Genomic DNA, 19,107 nt, shown 5'->3' on the forward strand with positions numbered 1-19,107 from the left:
GAAGATCCCCTGGAGGAGGTAACCCACTCCAGTATTCTTGCCTGGAGAATCCCATAGATGGAGAAGCCTGGTAGGCTATAGTCCACGGGGTCGCAAAGAGTTGGATACAACTGAGCGACTTCAGAATGGTTTGACTTCTTCTTCCGCGTTAGTGTTTGGGGCATAGACTTGGAAAACTATGATATAGAATGGTTTTCCTAGAAACAAGACAAGATCATTCTGTCATTTTTGAGATTGCACCCAAGTACTGCATTTCAGACTTTTGTTGACTGTGAGGGCTACTCCATCACTTCATGGCAAATAGATGGGGAAAAAGTGGAAACAATGACATTTAATTTTCTTGGGTTCCAAAATCACTGTGGACTGAAATTAAAAGATGCTTGCTTCTTGGAAGAAAAGCTAGACACACGTAGGCAGCATTTTAGAAAACAGAGAAATCACTTTGCTGACAAAGGTCCATATAGTCAAAGCTATAGTTTTTCCAGTATTCATGTACAGATGTGAAAGTTGGGCCATAAGGAAAGCTGAGTGCCAAAGAACTGATGCTTTCAAATTGTGGTGCTGGAGAAGACTCTTGAGAGTCCCTTGGACATCAAGGAGATCAAACCAGTCAATCTTAAAGGAAATCAACCCCAAACATTCATTGGAAGGACTGATGTTGAAGCTCCATTACTTTGGCCACCTAATACAAGGAGCCAACTCATTGGAAATGTCCCTGGTACTGGGAAAGATTGAAGGCCAAAGGAGAAAGGGGTGGCAGAGGATAAGATGGCTAGATAGCATCAGCAACCCAGTGGACATGAATTTGAGCAAACTCTGGGAGATAGAGGAGGGCAGAGGAACCTGGTGTGTTGCAGTCCATGGGGTCGCAAAGAGTCGGACATGACTTAGCAACTGAACAGCAACCACATGGTCTGGACCTCTCGTTCTGTGTTGTAGTTGCCTCTCTGCTACCACCTAACTATGAGTTCCCTAAAGGCAGAGGTCGGGTCTTTTTCAGCTTTGCTTTTCCAGTGTCTGGCTCAGTGCTTGACCTGTAGCAGATGAAGCCTTTGACCTCAAATGATTAGCAACAAAATTCTGTTGAATCATGAGAGTAATCTATAAGGAGAATACTGATTAACAAAAATTAGATATGTTTATAAAACTGACAACCACCTAGTATTCGTGCTTGCGAATGTTGAACCAGAGTCTGAACAGACTTAAAAGCAGCTAGGAGCCAGTTGTCACCCTAATTGCCACTCACTGTACAGTGAAATACAGTCTGCTAAGTGACACTGTACCAATGGCCTTGTGTGGCCCAGATCTTCACAAATGGCAAATAGCACAATACTGACATCCCATCTTACATATCCAGAATATTTGTGCAGCAACAGAAGCATTATATAAAATTAAAATCTCCTCTAAAAATTAAATGAAGTTTCTTGAAGAAAATGCTCCTTAAATTTAAGCTGGAATTGTAAAGTTCTTTAAAGCTATTATAGTAATTTTTTAAAGCACATGGGCAGTTTTCAAAAAGACATTTTTGTAACAAGGTAGAATATTTTTATTTAACCAGACACACAACTGTGCTTGTTTTCACTTAAAAGTTTTCCACCCACATTGTTTACTTCTAATTTTGCATATGTAAATATGGATTAATGAAGCAACCACTAAATTTACATGCATATAGTTATTTAAGAAGAAAGCTGTAATTCCAAAATAATGAAATAGCCAACCAGGCGACTGAATTCCACCTGTTTTGTAAATATATGATTTTGGTGGTCAGAGGACCCAGATCATATTTCATTCTCTAAAACCATATTATTCCCTTGAAAATACGTGAAATATGTCTTTACACAAGTTCTTTATGTGTGCATACGAAGTTGCTTCACTCATATCTGATTCTGAGCAACCCTATGGACCATAGCCTTCCAGGCTCCTCTATCCATGGGATTCTCCAGACAAGAATAATGGAGTGGGTTGCCATGCCCTCCTCCAGAGGATCTTCCTGACCCAGGGATTGAACCCACATCTGTTATGTCTCCGGCACTGGCAGACAGGTTCTTTATCAGTTGACCCACTGGGGAAGCCCCAAGTTCTGTGTGCTTTCATTGAAAAAAACATGACAAATGTATCTTTAGCTGGTTGAATTTGAAATATAATCCACAATTAGATTTTGTGATTCTTCTGAAGTTATAAACATATCAGACATATGATTTCATTGGTTAATGTTTGTGAAGTCTTCAAAGGGAAACTGGAAACAAAGTGTTTTCTGATTTTAAATTAGTATTCAGTTTTATAATATGTACAAAATAGACCCAGGTGGCACAGTGGTGAAGAATCCACCTGTCAATGCAGGAGACACAGGAGATGGGGTTTTGATCCCAGGTCAGGAAGATCCCCTGGAGTAGGAAATGGCAACCCATTCCAGTATTCTTGCCGGGAAAGTCCCATAGACAGAGGAGCCTGGCAGGCTACAGTCCATCAGGTCACAAAGAGTCTGGACACCACTGAGCACGCACACAAATAGACTTTCCTCAGTATTTCATTTTTATTTCAGTAAATACTGTCTCAGATTCACCTCATAGAGAAAACCGTGATTACTGCTTAAGCAGTCAGGTAGCTTTTAATTCCTATGATGTATTCTATAATAATTCTCGCCTTAAGTTGGGCACGGGTGCAATGATGACAGGATAAGAAATGTGTGCCCAAAAAGACAAGTGGTAAAATACCACAAAATTGTTTTGTCCAAGCTCCAAAAAGAGCTTAAATAAATTTCAGCTCTCAAAAAATAAATGAAATGTTTATTGAATAAATTGCTAAAACACACCTGTCACTCATTAAAAATTTTTGGCTAAAGAAAGTTCCATATCTTCACAGTTTACTGAGACAGAGATTAAGAAATGAACAGTAATCTTAGGTAAATACTTTAAAAAGGTACATGTGTTGTTTATCAGTCTCAACAGTTCTGATATATGGACATCCATTTGTTTGAGAATTGCTCTGAAACACTATAAATATATTAAAATTACTGATGATATTTTAGTTAAATGTAATGTTATGCTTTAAATACAAAAATGGCTTTCAGGCTCAGGTGATTAACAACACCCCCTTCCACTTGGCGTTGGCTGCCTTATCCGTAGAACTGTCTGTCTGTAAACGTGAAATATTTTCCATGTTTTTGTTTATATCCCTGGAAGTCTGGTCTAGGCTCTGGTACATGCAAATTGTCCAGTTGTCCGATGTGGGAGTAATTAAAGAAGCACAGCTCCCGATCTTAATTCTCCATCTATGTAAGTCGTCCGCTCACAACCACAGGTTCCGTGTCCACAGCTTCAGCCAATTGCACTAAATCCTCAGTTGGTAGAATCAGCAGATGTGGAACCCACCGATACCAAGGGTGTCAACTCTACCTGCATAATTTTATACGAGGGGCTTAAGCATCCACGGATTCTGGTATCTGACGGACACACTGGCAACTTGTCTCTCACAGACACCGAGAGACAACAGTATAGCCCAGCAAAATATACTGTAAACCAAACTCGGTTATTCAACTGCTGACTTACTTCCTGGTTCTTTGAAGACTGGTTAGAATAAAGCATATGGTATCATTCATGCAACAGAGAGTTACTGAGCACTAAGTATCACACAGGTACTGGATTTGAAATGATTAAAATCAGAAATAGCTAGTAAATCAACTATACATAAAAAATTAATTTTAAAAATGGCTATAGCAATGGCACTTGACGTCTAAAGCAGAGATATACCTTAACAAGGAAACATCCAGGAACATATAATTACAAAGTAAGTAACTGCTTTGTAGAAAAGGAATATGATCCTAGGCAAAATAAATGGCACAGTAATCTTACTTCTTTGGGGGATTGTCCTGTGCTGCAGATGGAGATGGTTAGGGAAGTCTTTTTGAGAAAGTAACTCTTGAATTCTCAGCAGAAAGACAAGTAAAGACATCAAACCAGTCAACCCTGAATATTTGAAGCCAAAGTTCCAATACTTTGGTCACCTGATGCGAAGAGCTAACTCATTGGGAAAAAACTCTGATGTTGGGAAGGATTGAAAGCAAAAGAAGAGGGTGACAGGGAATGAGATAGCATTGCTAAATCAACGAACATGAATTTGAGCAAACTCTGGGAGATAGAGAAGGATAGGAAAGCCTGGCCTGCTGCAGTCCATGGGGTCACAAAGAGTCAGACATGACGTAGCAAGTGAAAAACAGTAATTACCTCCACCATATCTCACACGCTAGTAAAGTAATGTTCAAAATTCTCCAAGCCAGGCTTCAGCAATATGTGAACTGTGAACTTCCTGATGTTTAAGCTGGTTTTAGAAAAGGCAGAGGAACCAGAGATCAAATTGCCAACATCCGCTGGATCATGGAAAAAAGCAAGAGAGTTCCAGAAAAACATCTATTTCTGCTTTATTGACTATGCCAAAGCCTTTGACTGTGTGGATCACAATAAACTGTGGAAAATTCTGAAAGAGATGGGAATACCAGACCACCTGATCTGCCTCTTGAGAAATTTGTATGCAGGTCAGGAAGCAACAGGTAGAACTGGACATGAAACAACAGACTGGTTCCAAATAGGAAAAGGAGTTCGTCAAGGCTGTATATTGTCACCCTGCTTATTTCACTTATATGCAGAGTACATCATGAGAAACGCTGGACTGGAAGAAACACAAGCTGGAATCAAGATTGCCGGGAGAAATATCAATAACCTCAGATATGCAGATGACACCACCCTTATGGCAGAAAGTGAAGAGGAACTCAAAAGCCTCTTGATGAAAGTGAAAGTGGAGAGTGAAAAAGTTGGCTTAAAGCTCAACATTCAGAAAACAAAGATCATGGCATCTGGTCCTACCACTTCATGGGAAATAGATGGGGAAACAGTGGAAACTGTCAGACTTTATTTTTCTGGGCTCCAGAATCACTGCAGATGGTGACTGCAGCCATGAAATTAAAAGACACTTTCTCCTTGGAAGGAAAGTTATGACCAACCTAGATAGTATATTCAAAAGCAGAGACATTACTTTGCCAACAAAGGTCTGGCTAGTCAAGGCTATGGTTTTTCCTGTGGTCATGTGTGGATGTGAGAGTTGGACTATAAAGAAAGCTGAGTGCAGAATTGATACTTTTGAACTGTGGTGTTGGAGAAGACTCTTGAGAGTCCCTTGGACTGCAAGGAGATCCAACCAGTCCATTCTGAAGATCAGTCCTGGGTGTTCATTGGAAGGACTGATGCTGAAAATGAAACTCCAATACTTTGGCCACCTGATGTGAAGAGCTGACTCATTTGAAAAGACCCTGATGCTGGGAAAGATTGAGGGCAGGAGGAGAAGGGGATGACAAAGGATGAGATGGTTGGATGGCATCACTGACACAATGAACATGGGTTTGGGTGGCCTCTGGGAGTTGGTGATGGACAGGGGGGCCTGGCGTGCTGCAGTTCATGGGGTCACAAATAGCCAAACACGACCAAGCAAGTGAATTGAACCAAACTGAACTCTCACTGATGAAGGAGCACAGAAAGCAAAACATGCATCAGCCGTGTTTTCTGGTCAACACAGATGAACTTCCCAGAAGTCAAAGAGCTATTAGCAAAACCCATGTTGTTACCACCTAATGTGGATAAAACCTAGAGGGTTTTCAGGACCTGTCTTATTTTGTGCTTGATATATTTGCTGCTGCTTTCCACTAAAAAAGAGAATGTGAGATCACTCTCCAGCTGCTTGCCCACCAGTAAGAGAAATCAGTCAGGAATTAGTCATTTGGACCTCTGTCCTCCTGTCAGGAGAATAGGGTTCTCAGGTGAATTGGGAACAATCATTTATTTCATATGCCCTTCTAATTTTCCAGACATTATGATAGATGTTTTCTTATTAACTTCATTCACTCTTCTGAACCCTTGGCAGGGAAGACTCATTCCTACTTTCTAAAGAAGAGAATGGATCCTCAAAAGTTTGACATACCTGATTAACTCAGCTATTGACACCCAGTCCTCTTAGATTACAAAGTCTGTATTTTTTTTAACACATCATCATCTTCTCTCTTGAATGTGTAATGTGTGCTTGTTATGTCCAGAGCCCAGTGGTGGTTGTGGTAAGGGGTCTCGCTGTGGTTCCTCAGACAAATCGTAAACATAGAAGGGTAATGGCATAGGTGGGAGACTATGGTCTTAATGTGAAAGCCAGTGGGTACCTTTAATCAGAAGAATACTATCTGTCTAATGCTTCTTTTTAACCCACAAGGTACGTCCCTGAGGCCAGACTCTGTTTTCTTTCATCTTTGTATTTTTAACATTCATCCCTATAATGGGCATACTGGGTGCTTATTAAATATCATTCTCGAGGTTGCACACGGGAAACAAGAATTAGTTTCATTATTAAAATGTCTCATTAAGTGCCAATTTGGCAAGTTACAGGGAAAAACATAAGTCACTTTCACTCTTTTGAAACCTTAATGGAGTTTCCACTATCTCATAAGTATCCAACATTTCTTTTAAAAATCAATTTAAATGTCCTTAATTTTTACAAGCATGTCTGTTTTTCATTTAAGTTGGAGAATATCACAAAATTGAGTAATCACTGGCCATCAGAAGTCAATAAATGGGGGTTTCTCTTGCTGAGTGACACAGGATAGGTCTCATAGGATCTAGAAGCATCAAGAGCCAGCGGCAACTATGGTCTGTGAAAATGACCAGATCCAGCTGCTTGCCAGGTTCCTGCTGAATCGCCTGTGATGTCACCTCTGGGCTGTAGAGCACAGTCTGGAGCACAACTCCTCATCTGATGCTCCTGGGGCCGGTTTGGATCCTGCCATATTTCGCTTACTTTATTTAAATCCACTTTTGTTTCCGCACCATACATCGTGCCCTTGTTGAGCGCTTGGTGCCTTTGGCTGTCTTCTCAATCCCCATCAGAAATGGTCCCAGCTGACTCCAGTCCTCTCTGGAATCTGAGATGTTGGTGTAATTCAGAGTCTTATCCCCTGGCTCCCCAACTACTCTGCACTTGGAAAATATTTTCATTTCACCTAAAAGAGTCATTTAGGAATGGAAAAAAAAAAAAAAGTAATCTGCAAATAGACCCCAAGAGGACTTTTTCGAGAACTAAAACAGGCCTTTGTAGATGATTCAGTCTGATGTTTCCCTTTCAACCCTCTGCTCAGAGACACAGCCAAGAGTCTTTTACCTTTGGAGCAGCTAGAAACAGCTGATGAGTGTTTGCTTTCAAATGTTAAGTCACTAAAAATGGGATGCACTAACATTGTATTACCCTAGCAATTCCAGGGCTTTCACATTAAAAATACGTAAAAATTTCAAAACATTTCATGCCGATATGTTTAGCGCCAAAGAACATTAACCCCTGCTTGAAGTTCTGGCAAATTAGAGATTAATCATGGGAAGATCTGGTAAAGTGAGTTCCAGCTGACCCTTGAACAACATGGGTCTGAAAAGTGCAGGTCCACGTACATGTGAATTTGTTGATTTGAGTTGGTCGAATCCACAGATGTGAGAGTTGGACCATAAAGAAGGCTGAGCACCGAAGAGCTGATGCTGTAGAATTGTGGTGCTGGTGAAGACTTGAGAGTCCCCTGGACAGCAAGGAGATCAAACCAGTCAGTCTTAAAGGAAGTCAACACTGAATATTCATTGGAAAGGCTGATGCTGATGCTGAAGCTTCAATACTTTGGCCACCTGATTTGAAGAGCTGGCTCATTAGAAAAGGCTCTGATGCTGGAAAAGATTAAGTGCAGGAGAAGAGGGTGACAAATGAGATGGTTGGATGACGTCACCAACTCAATGGGCATGAGTTTGAACCAACTCCAAGAGATAATGAAGAACTGAGAAGTCTGGTACGCTGCAGTTCATGGGGTCTCAAAGAATCAAGCATGACTTAGCAACTGAACAGAAACAGATGCCTGTATAAGAAGGGCTGACTATAAACTATACTTGGATTTGTGACTTCACAGAGGGTCAGCACCCCATCCCCTGTGGTGGTCAAGGATCAGTCATACCAGTAACTGATGGACATTCCAACTTACTAATAACAATATGCTGTACTGATTGGTGATACTTATAACCTAGTAGTTGGAAGCAGTATAAATAGTTTAAATTTCCTTTTATCTTTAAAGGACAATACATTAAATCTATGACATTTTAAACGGTTTTTTTTCTGATTCCAGTTCATATAACACATTCACCTTTTATTTTCATGTCAAAAAACAGGACAAAATCAGATGATGGTCTCACAAGTTTCAAAGGTGCAGGTATGAGAGCAATATGAACATATACTGATAAACATCTGTAGGTGACTAGTGGTTTCTGCAATAGGTTCTTATTTATACACCATTGCATTTTATTATTTAAACCTCTTTCTAAGAATTTGTATGTGTATAACAGATTTTATGCTTTAATTTATCTTCTGTATCAATTATTTAGTTTGTCTTTCTCTATGTAGGCTCTTAAAAATCTTGGTTTCTGTTTTATAAAAACTTATTTTTTGTCCTGTCTTCACCAAGTAAAATTGTAATGTATGACATGACAAATGGTTCTCTTTGAAATTAGATGCTTCAAGGTAATGTCTCTGGACTACCCTGCGATGAGGGAGAAAACGAAAAATGCTTATGAGAGATTATATCTTCTTTCTTTTCTGAAACCTGATTTTGTGCTAACATGCTTGTTTGACTTGTTCAGAAGAAAATGGTACAAATATAATGATTCTCTGTACTCTGGATATGGAAGTTTAATGGCATTGAATACTTCATAAATGAAATGCAGACTTTTGAGATCCTGTTTTCCTTGAGGCTTTAGCAATCTTGAGAGCACTAAAATGGAGTTGTCCTTTGAAGGGAAAAATCCTACAGATGGTAAGAGTGAGAATGAAGGTGAAGGCTGTAGCATTTTTCTTTCTTTATGAAAGTGATCATTACCTACCCAAAGCCATTGCCAAATATTCTTCTACCTTAAATTGCAACATACACCCCAAGATTTCTTCTTTGTCATGTTGAAGAAACAGATAATTTTGTATTGTCTTTTTTATCATTATAAAAAGTTTTAGTGTGATTTTTTGAAAGGTCCTCTCAAAACTTAGAGTGATAAAACTTAGTTATTTTAAAGGATGTTTTTCATTTCTGTTATTAAGATTTGCAGTGTGTCAGCTTCCCTGGTAGCTCCACTGGTAAAGAATCCGCCTGCAATGCAGGAGACCCTGGTTCAATTCCTGAGTCACGAAGATCCCCTGGAGAAGGGATAGGTTACCCACTCCAGTATTCTTGCCTAGAGAATCCCCGTGGACAGAGGAGCCTGGCAGGCAAGAGTCCATGGGGTCCCAAAGAGTTGGACACAGCCGAGCAACTAAGCACAGCATGGCACAGCATTTTAGACTGTAAATGGTCTTTAAAAGAAAGATCAAAGATCGTGTGCAAAAATGGGTTAAGATTCAGAGTACTCTAACGCTCTCCTTTCCAGATTGGTCTTTTTTAATCCGTCTTTCTTTTCTCCCCCTCTCTACCCTTTTTCTCCATTGTTGTTCAGTTCTTAACCCATAATTTCTTTCTCCCTGTCTCTTTCTTTGCATCCCATTCTCAAGCATCTTTATTCCTTTTTGATCCTTGGAGCTTGTGAGGAGTGATACCTACCTTATTACCAAATAGGAGTAAAATAATCCAAATCCAGTTTCTTGGGCAAATTCCCTGTAGGACAGCAGAAAGAGACCTCAGACCTATTTGAAGTCAATTGCAGAAAACTTGGAAACATTTTTGACTTTCCACGATGGTGTTTAAGTCAATGCTACCAAATATCTGATGCTTTCATGCTTAAGTTATGAACAGAAACTTTTATGTAGGCAAAGATTGTTGGGTAAATATTACATTATTTTAATCTTAAAGTGCCAAAATTATGAGAATGCTAATTTATCTATACTTTGACTGTTTTATAAAGTAAGTTCAGCATAAAACAGCTTAAGAATTACATATAATTCTTTTTTTTTCTAATTTTATTTTATTTTTAAACTTTACATAATTGTATTAGTTTTGCCAAATATCAAAATGAATCCGCCACAGGTATACATGTGTTCCCCATCCCGAACCCTCCTCCCTCCTCCCTCCCCATACCATCCCCCTGGGCCGTCCCAGTGCACCAGCCCCAAGCATCCAGCATCGTGCATCGAACCTGGACTGGCAACTCGTTTCCTACATGATATTTTACATGTTTCATTGCCATTCTCCCAAATCTTCCCACCCTCTCCCTCTCCCACAGAGTCCATAAGACTGTTCTATACATCAGTGTCTCTTTTGCTGTCTCATACACCGGGTTATTGTTACCATCTTTCTAAATTCCATATATATGCGTTAGTATACTGTATTTATGTTTTTCCTTCTGGCTTACTTCACTCTGTATAATAGGCTCCAGTTTCATCCACCTCATTAGAACTGATTCAAATGTATTCTTTTTAATGGCTGAGTAATACTCCATTGTGTATATGTACCACAGCTTTCTTATCCATTCATCTGCTGATGGACATCTAGGTTGCTTCCATGTCCTGGCTATTATAAACAGTGCTGCGATGAACATTGGGGTACACGTGTCTCTTTCCCTTCTGGTTTCCTCAGTGTGTATGCCCAGCAGTGGGGTTGCTGGATCATAAGGCAGTTCTATTTCCAGTTTTTTAAGGAATCTCCACACTGTTCTCCATAGTGGCTGTACTACTTTGCATTCCCACCAACAGTGTAAGAGGGTTCCCTTTTCTCCACACCCTCTCCAGCATTTATTATTTGTAGACTTTTGGATGGCAGCCATTCTGACTGGTGTGAAATGGTACCTCATAGTGGTTTTGATTTGCATTTCTCTGATAATGAGTGATGTTGAGCATCTTTTCATGTGTTTGTTAGCCATCTGTATGTCTTCTTTGGAGAAATGTCTATTTAGTTCTTTGGCCCATTTTTTGATTGGGTCGTTTATTTTTCTGGAGTTGAGCTGTAGGAGTTGCTTGTATATTTTTGAGATTAGTTGTTTGTCAGTTGCTTCATTTGCTATTATTTTCTCGCATTCTGAAGGCTGTCTTTTCACCTTGCTAATAGTTTCCTTTGATGTGCAGAAGCTTTTAAGGTTAATTAGGTCCCATTTGTTTATTTTTGCTTTTATTTCCAGTATTCTGGGAGGTGGGTCATAGAGGATCCTGCTGTGATGTATGTCAGAGAGTGTTTTGCCTATGTTCTCCTCTAGGAGTTTTATAGTTTCTGGTCTTACGTTGAGATCTTTAATCCATTTTGAGTTTATTTTTGTGTATGGTGTTAGAAAGTGGTCCAGTTTCATTCTTTTACAAGTGGTTGACCAGATTTCCCAGCACCACTTGTTAAAGAGATTGTCTTTAATCCATTGTATATTCTTGCCTCCTTTGTCAAAGATAAGGTGTCCATATGTGCGTGGATTTATCTCTGGACGGTCAACATCTGCCTGAGAAGGTGCGCCAGTTTTACACCCACATATAATTCTTTAAGACTCACCTTTACCTCTGTAATTGAACCCTTATTTAATGTTTCTGTTTTAAAGTTAGCAATGTATAGCATAGAATTATGTCATTTTAAATTATATTAATAACTCAATTTCTGTAATAGAATTAATGTTAATTTGGTGAAGACATCATTTGGAAAAACAGTCACTAGATTGAAAATAAAGCAAAACTATTTGAAAAAGGAGTTTATAACTTTCTTATATGACACCAATAGTCAGACAACATAAAGGAAAAAGACTCCTTAGAATCGCAAAATAAGAAATACAGTTGACCCTTGAATAGCATGAATTTGAACTGTATGGGTCCACTTACATGTGGGTATTTTTCAGTAGTAAATCCTACGGTGCTTCGCAGTCAGTGGTTGGTTGCATCCATAGATGGAGAGGAACTAGATACAAAGGCCAACCATAATTATATGGGGATTAACCCTCATGCTGTTCAAGGATCAACTGTACTGTGAGATGAGTTCAGTAAGCAATGTGTAAGACCTATGTGGAATGTGAAAAAAATTTAAGTCTTTACCAAGAAATACTGGAATAGATTTTAATTAATGGAGACTTTTCTTTTTCTTAAATCAAATATAATTTCGAAGTTCAAATATAATTTGAAAATGTCTATATTCTTTTTGTTCTAACAGATATCTTGTGAAACTCTAATGAAACTATTGTTTTATTAGCACAATTCAAGAGATAGATTTTTAGGACAGAAACTTTAAAACCAAACTCAACCTTATACAATAATAAATATATTTGATTTCTAAACCAAGTGATATTGCGATAAAAAGAAAAGTGAAACTGCCATTTTAATATTACTACTGAGTTTCAGACAGATTGAAGATTTAAACAGTGGAAATGTATGAAAGAAATGTAGGTTAAATTTTATATAATCTTTAAGAAGAAAAATTTTAAGTAGGATGTTAATGTCAAAAACTATAAATCAGATCAACAGAATTGGCTACCTAATATTTTTAAACTGTGCATTTTAAAAAGCCATACATGGGTTAAGTGGAAAATAACCAAGTATGAAAATATTTGCCATATGTATGGCAACAGTTAATGTTCATCATATAAAGAGTTTTAAAAAATTGTCAATTGATAGAAAGCCTAAGAGAGAAACAGACAATGGTAATAAAAAGGCAAGCCAGAAATGCAGGTGACCAGTAAAAAGACAGTGCTTGACCCCAGAAGTAATTTAAAGGTGCACTTTATAGACCCCTGTTCAGTTCTATATGATTTGGTTTATTGTTTACATTTGAGTTTATATGTTTGTCTCCCCTATTAGTCTGAGTTCATTTAATACGAGATCTGTCATCTTGATTTTTTTTTTTAATGCCCACTACCTTTTCCAATTCTAGTCACATAGTCGGATAGATGAAAAGATGAAAAGGTAGTTGATGGATGAAATAATTTTGAGATTACATATATTTTTAATTCATTACTACTGGTTACAGATGAAAAATATAGATTGAGACTGCTTTCAAGTTCGTAGCTTCTGTAACACAGTGCATTATGCATTCACAATGAATACAAATTTTGAGTTGAGGGATTTGAGTACTTTTTTGACATAGCTATTTTACTACTTATGGTTTTCAATGGACTTTAAAACAAATACACTATTAACTTTTGAGAATTCTTTCAGATCACAATATATATCTAGTTCTCTAGCTACTTTAAGAGACCATGGGAGGTATCTAGCTGTTGAGAATGCAGAGCAAGAGTGGAAAGAGACATATACTACAGAATATAATAATAAAATTATTTATGTCTATAATCTTCTATTAGAATGTATTTTTTAAGAGGTTAGACTTTGGTTACTGACACTAGAATATGTCTGGCACACAAGAGGTACTCAGTAAGTTTTTCGAATGAATGAAAGGCCCTGATTCTGTTTCTAAAATTGATTTATTTTAACTGGAGGATAATTACTTTGCAGTACTGTGATAGTTTTTGCCATACATCAACACCTGATTCAGTTTTGTGTCCCCTCTTTTTTAATACATCGTGCATGGTTTTACATCACCTTGATAACTGTCATAGATAGCAGCAAACATTTTCATTGATGTCACATAATTTACATAATCTTTCCCCTAATATTAGATATTTAGGTTGCTTGCTTTTGTTATTTATGTATAATGCTATGGTAGAATACATTCCTGCTTATACTTTTTTTTTTAATTATACATGGTTGTTTTGTTAGGATAAATTCTTAGAAATAGCCTTACTGGGTGAATAGACTGAACATATTTTTTTGGCTCCTGATACAAATTTCCAGCATATTTATCTATTCAGTTCAGTTCAGTTGCTCAGTCGTGTCTGACTCTTTGCGACCCCATGAATCATAGCATGCCAGGCCTCCCTGTCCATCACCAACTCCCAGAGTTCACTCAGATTCACATCCATTGAGTCAGTGGTGCCATCCAGCCATCTCATCCTCTGTCATCCCCTTCTCCTCCTGCCCCCAATCCCTCCCAGCATCAGAGTCTTTTCCAACGAGTCAACTCTTCGCATGAGGTGGCCAAAGTACTGGAGTTTCAGCTTTAGCATCATTCCTTCCAAAGAAATCCCAGGGCTGATCTCCTTCAGAATGGACTAGTTGGATCTCCTTGCAGTCCAAAGGACTCTCAAGAGTCTTCTCCAACACCACAGTTCAAAAGCATCAATTCTTCTGTGCTCAGCCTTCTTCACAGTCCAACTCTCACATCCATACATGACCACTGGAAAAACCATAGCCTTAAGTAGATGGACCTTTGTTGGCAAAGTAATGTCTCTGCTTATTAGCAAATACATAATAATGTCAGTCATTTCAGTTTGTATATGACTTACCCAGTTTTCATGGCTGCAAAACCCTGCAGTCCTCATAAAGATACTTTGTAGATATTTTATTCATTTGAAGATTTACATTGGAAATCTGGGTCCTCATAAATAATACATTCATAGAAGAAGGAAAAGGCAATGCATTTTGAGTCGAAGCAAATTGACAGCAAGGGTAGTGTATTCTTTCATCACATAATACAGAGAAAATAGCAAGACGATAATAACTGGTATTAATTCCTGAAAGTGTTTAAACATGCCATTTAAGTAGAAGGCAAGGAAGTATCATGGTGAATATTGAAAATAGGCCTATTATCTTTTTCCTTTCTTCCATGCTGCCTTTTTTGGTGGAAAGGGAGGGAGACTTTGTATTTTTTAATTAACTCGTTATAGAATTCATCAGCATTTTTAAACTGTACCTAACTTCTTAACTTTTATTTTTCAGTGGAGAAATTATCAAGGTGGTGCCAGTTTGCTTATATCCTGGGATGTTGGAATTTATGAGAACTATCATTGCAGTATTTTTATTTATGCACCCTTTTAAAATTGCATTTTCGTTGTTGTTGAATGCCTCTAAAAATGTAGACGTCAGTCTGTTACAGTTAGGATCTGCTGATAACTTTGTGCCTTGGCTTCTCCCTTCCTGAAAGCGTGTTATTTAAGCTTTCCTCATTTCATAGGAGTTGACCATTAGCATTCCATACTCTGGACTCAGAGTTCCTATACCTTGTTTGTAGGGAGATGTACCCTCATGGATTGCCTCCGGGCCTATGATATTCATCTATTTCCTGTCTTTATTGGTGTTACTGATTTTGAGACTGGATATCGTGGATTCCCTTCCAAGTTATATATATTATCAGTGATTTCCCATTAAATTTTAGCTCTTTGTTTTCTAATTACTGTCTCTACTTGCAATATATTGATTAGATTCCTTATTTGACTTCTCTAAGTTGGTTTTTTGGAGAAGGCAATGGCACCCCACTCCAGTACTCTTGCTTGGAAAATCCCATGGATGGAGAGCCTGGTAGGCTGCAGTCCATGGGGTCGCTAAGAGTCGGACACAACTGAACAACTTCAATTTCACTTTTCACTTTCATGCACTGGAGAAGGAAATGGCAACCCACTCCAGTGTTCATGCCTAGAGAATCCCAGGGACAGGGGAGCCTGGTGGGCTGGTGTCTGTGGGGTCACACACAGTCAGACACGACTGAATTGACTTAGGATAGCATAAGTTGTTTTTTACCTTATCATTATTCCTAGCATAGTGTTAGTTCTCTATTTTTACACAGGTCTAGTAATTGAGAAGTAACAAGACCATGGGATTGTGAAAAATAATAAACTATTCATACTTAAAGGATATGGTTACTATTGAACACTTTCAGTTCAGTTCAGTTGCTCAGTCATGCCTGACTGTGCAACCCCATGGACTACAGCATGCCAGTCTTCCCTGTCCATCACCAACTCCCAAAGCTCACTCAAACTTATGTCCATTGAGTCGGTGATGCCTCACTGAACATTTTACATCACCAAATAGGACACCAGAAGTTGACAAAAATATATAAGGAAAGGAAGTGTCAAAATTTCAGTCTTGGTAGGAGATCTGAATACCTATATGCTGCTATATAAGGGATACCAACGCTCGTCAAGGGTAAAATAGATTTAAATAGCACAGTAGCAACCTTGATCTTATATCCATATATATCACACTGTACCCACAATGCAGAATACTTTTCAAGTACTCATGGAAAAGTTAGACACACAGATAAATATTTTATAATACGAAGCTGGTTTTAATTATTTTAAAAGATTACTGTCATACAAATTTTATTCTCTAATATGATGTGTAAACATAGAACTTAAAAAAGGTGAACTTCGTTTACAAAGTTAGTTTTCCAAATTTGGCTGCATGATACTCGACAAAGAAAGGGGTATGTCATGGGAATCGACTCTGGAGTTACAATTCAGATTGCCTGACTGTATTAAGGCTTAAGACCCCTCACTCTAAACTGAAAATCATTCTGTCCTTCCTTATTTTGATTCTGAATCTATTTTCATTTTTTATTCCTGTTTTAGCTCTACTTTATCTCAGACCTTCTCAATTCTATGAAATGGCAAAAAAAAAAAAAATTCTTGGTTAATCCCTTTCTAGAAATCTAAGATAGAAATTAAGTTGTTTTCCATCCTTAATGGATCTCCTCCTTCCCTCTGAAGTATTACGTTAATTTCAAAAGAACAAACTAGCATTTTGATGTTAGTTTCTTTAGTCATTGAAACAGCCTCTGCTTTTACTGAACATATACTACTGTGTTAAAAATTAAAATTGCATTGATAGGAGAAGACATCGTGAGTATTCAATTTTGGTATACGTTTCTCAGTTTTGTTTTTTATTTCTGTATTTCAGCTTTCTGAATAAGTTGTATAAAGTAAACTTTAGGCAGTGCCACTACTTGCTTTTTTTTTTTTAAGAGATTGGTGTTTTTATTTAGTGATTTATTTTTAATAGGAATCTTTATTTCATTGAATTTCTCTTTCTTTTGTCACTTACATCTTTCTTCCTCTTATTTTTCCCAATGGCATTTTCTTCATGCTGCGCTAAATCTCATGTCTCATCTATCAGAAATATGAGAAACATTTATAAGATTTTTTTTAATATCAAGTATATGCCAGTTGTTTGTAAACAGACTAGAATGAGTTGGTATGTGGTAATGATGAGATGCTGTTAATTAAAAGATAAACCAAGGAAACGTTATTTTGTTATGATGATTTGAAAAGTCAGATATAGACAGGTTTACTCTATTCTTTGGAGAATGTACTAGGAAATCAATGGCAAAACACTCCTATATTTTATGATGCTTATTTCTTTCCTTTTGACATGAACTTAAAAAATCATATGAAGTAAATGACAAGATAATTGCCTCCACTTTTAAAAATATAAATAAAATGTCTAGTAAAGATTTTACAAAAAGAGATGGGGTGAAATTTTCAACATGAAAAAGTGGTTTCTGAGACACTGCCTCTTATACTCAAACCCCTAGAAATGTTCCTCAGCCATCCATAAAAATGGTATTGTAATTTATATTTAAATTAATAAAATAGGTACCAGTAGCTATATCTACAATGCTTTGCTTTTTTATGGAAGTATAGTTGATTTATAATGTTGGGTTAGTTTCAGGTGTACAACAGTGACTCAGTTACATATATATTCTTTAATGCTTACCTTCATCTAGATTCTTATGTTTTATAGTCTAATGTGCTAATTTTTTGACCAGCTGAATAATTATTACAAGCTGTAAAGCTTATTGTTATTTTCTTTCTTGACTACCACCTGTCAGAATCAAAAGGGAAGGTAAAAATCTCACTGAGCCACAAAAGATTCTATATTGCTTGATGTGCCTTCTAAGGAGACACATCTATATGGAAGACTAAAATTAAGGCAGCATTTTAAATCGAAACTTTGTTACTTCGTTGCAGGTGGGGAACACAAGGAGACTTCACCACTACTCACCCACGGCCTGTGGTCAAAGTAAAACTCTTCACAGAAAGCACCGGCGTCCTGGCTCTTGAAGATAAAGAACTGGGAAGGGTGAGTTATGGTCAGCGCCACATGTCCCAGGCAGCATGGTTTTAACTTCTCTTGATTGAGAATTGAAGTGGACCAGCATGCAGTGTGTGAACTACATTAGTAATTTATTTGTAATTTCCAATGAGCCCAGCTTACATCTCTGATTTACTAAACATAATTGCTGTAATTAGACTGTATTGTGATAGGTCTTGGGTGTGTAAGGGAAACACATAAAGTCATAGTCACTGCCTGAGTCATTCCTGTCACACGTACTTCACTGGCCAGCAAGGGAGTGGTATGGACCGACTCATCCTTCTTGGTGAATGGTAACCCTGATTTAAACGTTTCTGTCCATGGACTAAAAGCATCCTCTTTATCTTTGAAGTCATCTGTTCCTTATATTGTGATTAGACTGATTACAGAATATCTCAAGTGTATTTCTCTCTTATACCTGTTTTTCTCTGTGTGAAGATTTTTGTCACACACCTTTTAACACAGAATTATTTTTCCCCCCATGGCCACCTCCTCATACCTAGAATATGAGTGCTGAGTCACGCTAGTCGTGTCTGACTCTGCGACCTTATGGATTGCAGCCTGCCAGACCTCTCTGTCCGGGCAGTTTTCCAGGCAAAGGTACCGGAGTAGATTGTCATTTCCCCCTCCAGGGGATCTTCCTAGCCCCCTCTAATTCCTGTCTCTTTCATTTATACTCAGCATCTTCTGACTGTAAAAGCATGAATGTTAACATGTTGTGCTCTCAACACCTCTCTGTGTGAAAGATTTTCTGCAGTCTTGTTTCTGAAGATGAGTCGTCTATAAAGTTACCTTCTGTAATGTGGCTCTATTTCACTCAGACCTGAGCTCTGCTTTCACAGGTATTTTGCAGAGGATAAAGCCTCAAGAAATCTCTCTCAGGGATTTCTCATAATGGTGGATTGCTGCTGTGATGCTCCGTGTGGCAGGACACTAGGATTAGTGTGTATACTGGATTTTCTTCCCCTTAAAGTTGGGATTGCTGTTGATTTCAAATCTTCCTCCTTTTCTGTCTACATCTTTGAAGTTTCTTTTCATTTCTAGAGATTTTGTGAATCTCTACCCACAGTCCAGAAATCGTGAGTCTGCACTTACATTCTATATTTACCCTTCTGTTTCCCTGTTGCATCTATTTCTTAATTACCTAAGAGAGCTAAACCATAATGTTCATTCATTCGTGTGCTTGTATAT

General features: G+C 37.9%; 1 protein-coding gene across 31 annotated transcripts in view; it reads left to right on the plus strand.

The window, feature by feature from the left end:
- Positions 1-19,107, plus strand: part of CADPS2 (calcium dependent secretion activator 2) — a 583,251-nt gene that overhangs the window by 282,169 nt on the left and 281,975 nt on the right. For all 31 annotated transcript variants that reach the window (XM_086395851.1, XM_086395848.1, XM_086395849.1 and 28 more), the window contains one exon: positions 17,793-17,904. In XM_086395851.1, coding sequence (XP_086251977.1) covers positions 17,793-17,904 — 112 coding nt within the window. The remainder of the gene's footprint in view (positions 1-17,792; positions 17,905-19,107) is intronic.

This window comes from Bos grunniens, chromosome 4 (assembly GCF_055505025.1).
Source record: "Bos grunniens cultivar Pamir isolate PY7600 chromosome 4, Bosgru_T2T1.0, whole genome shotgun sequence".
Taxonomy (NCBI): Eukaryota; Metazoa; Chordata; class Mammalia; order Artiodactyla; family Bovidae; genus Bos; species Bos grunniens.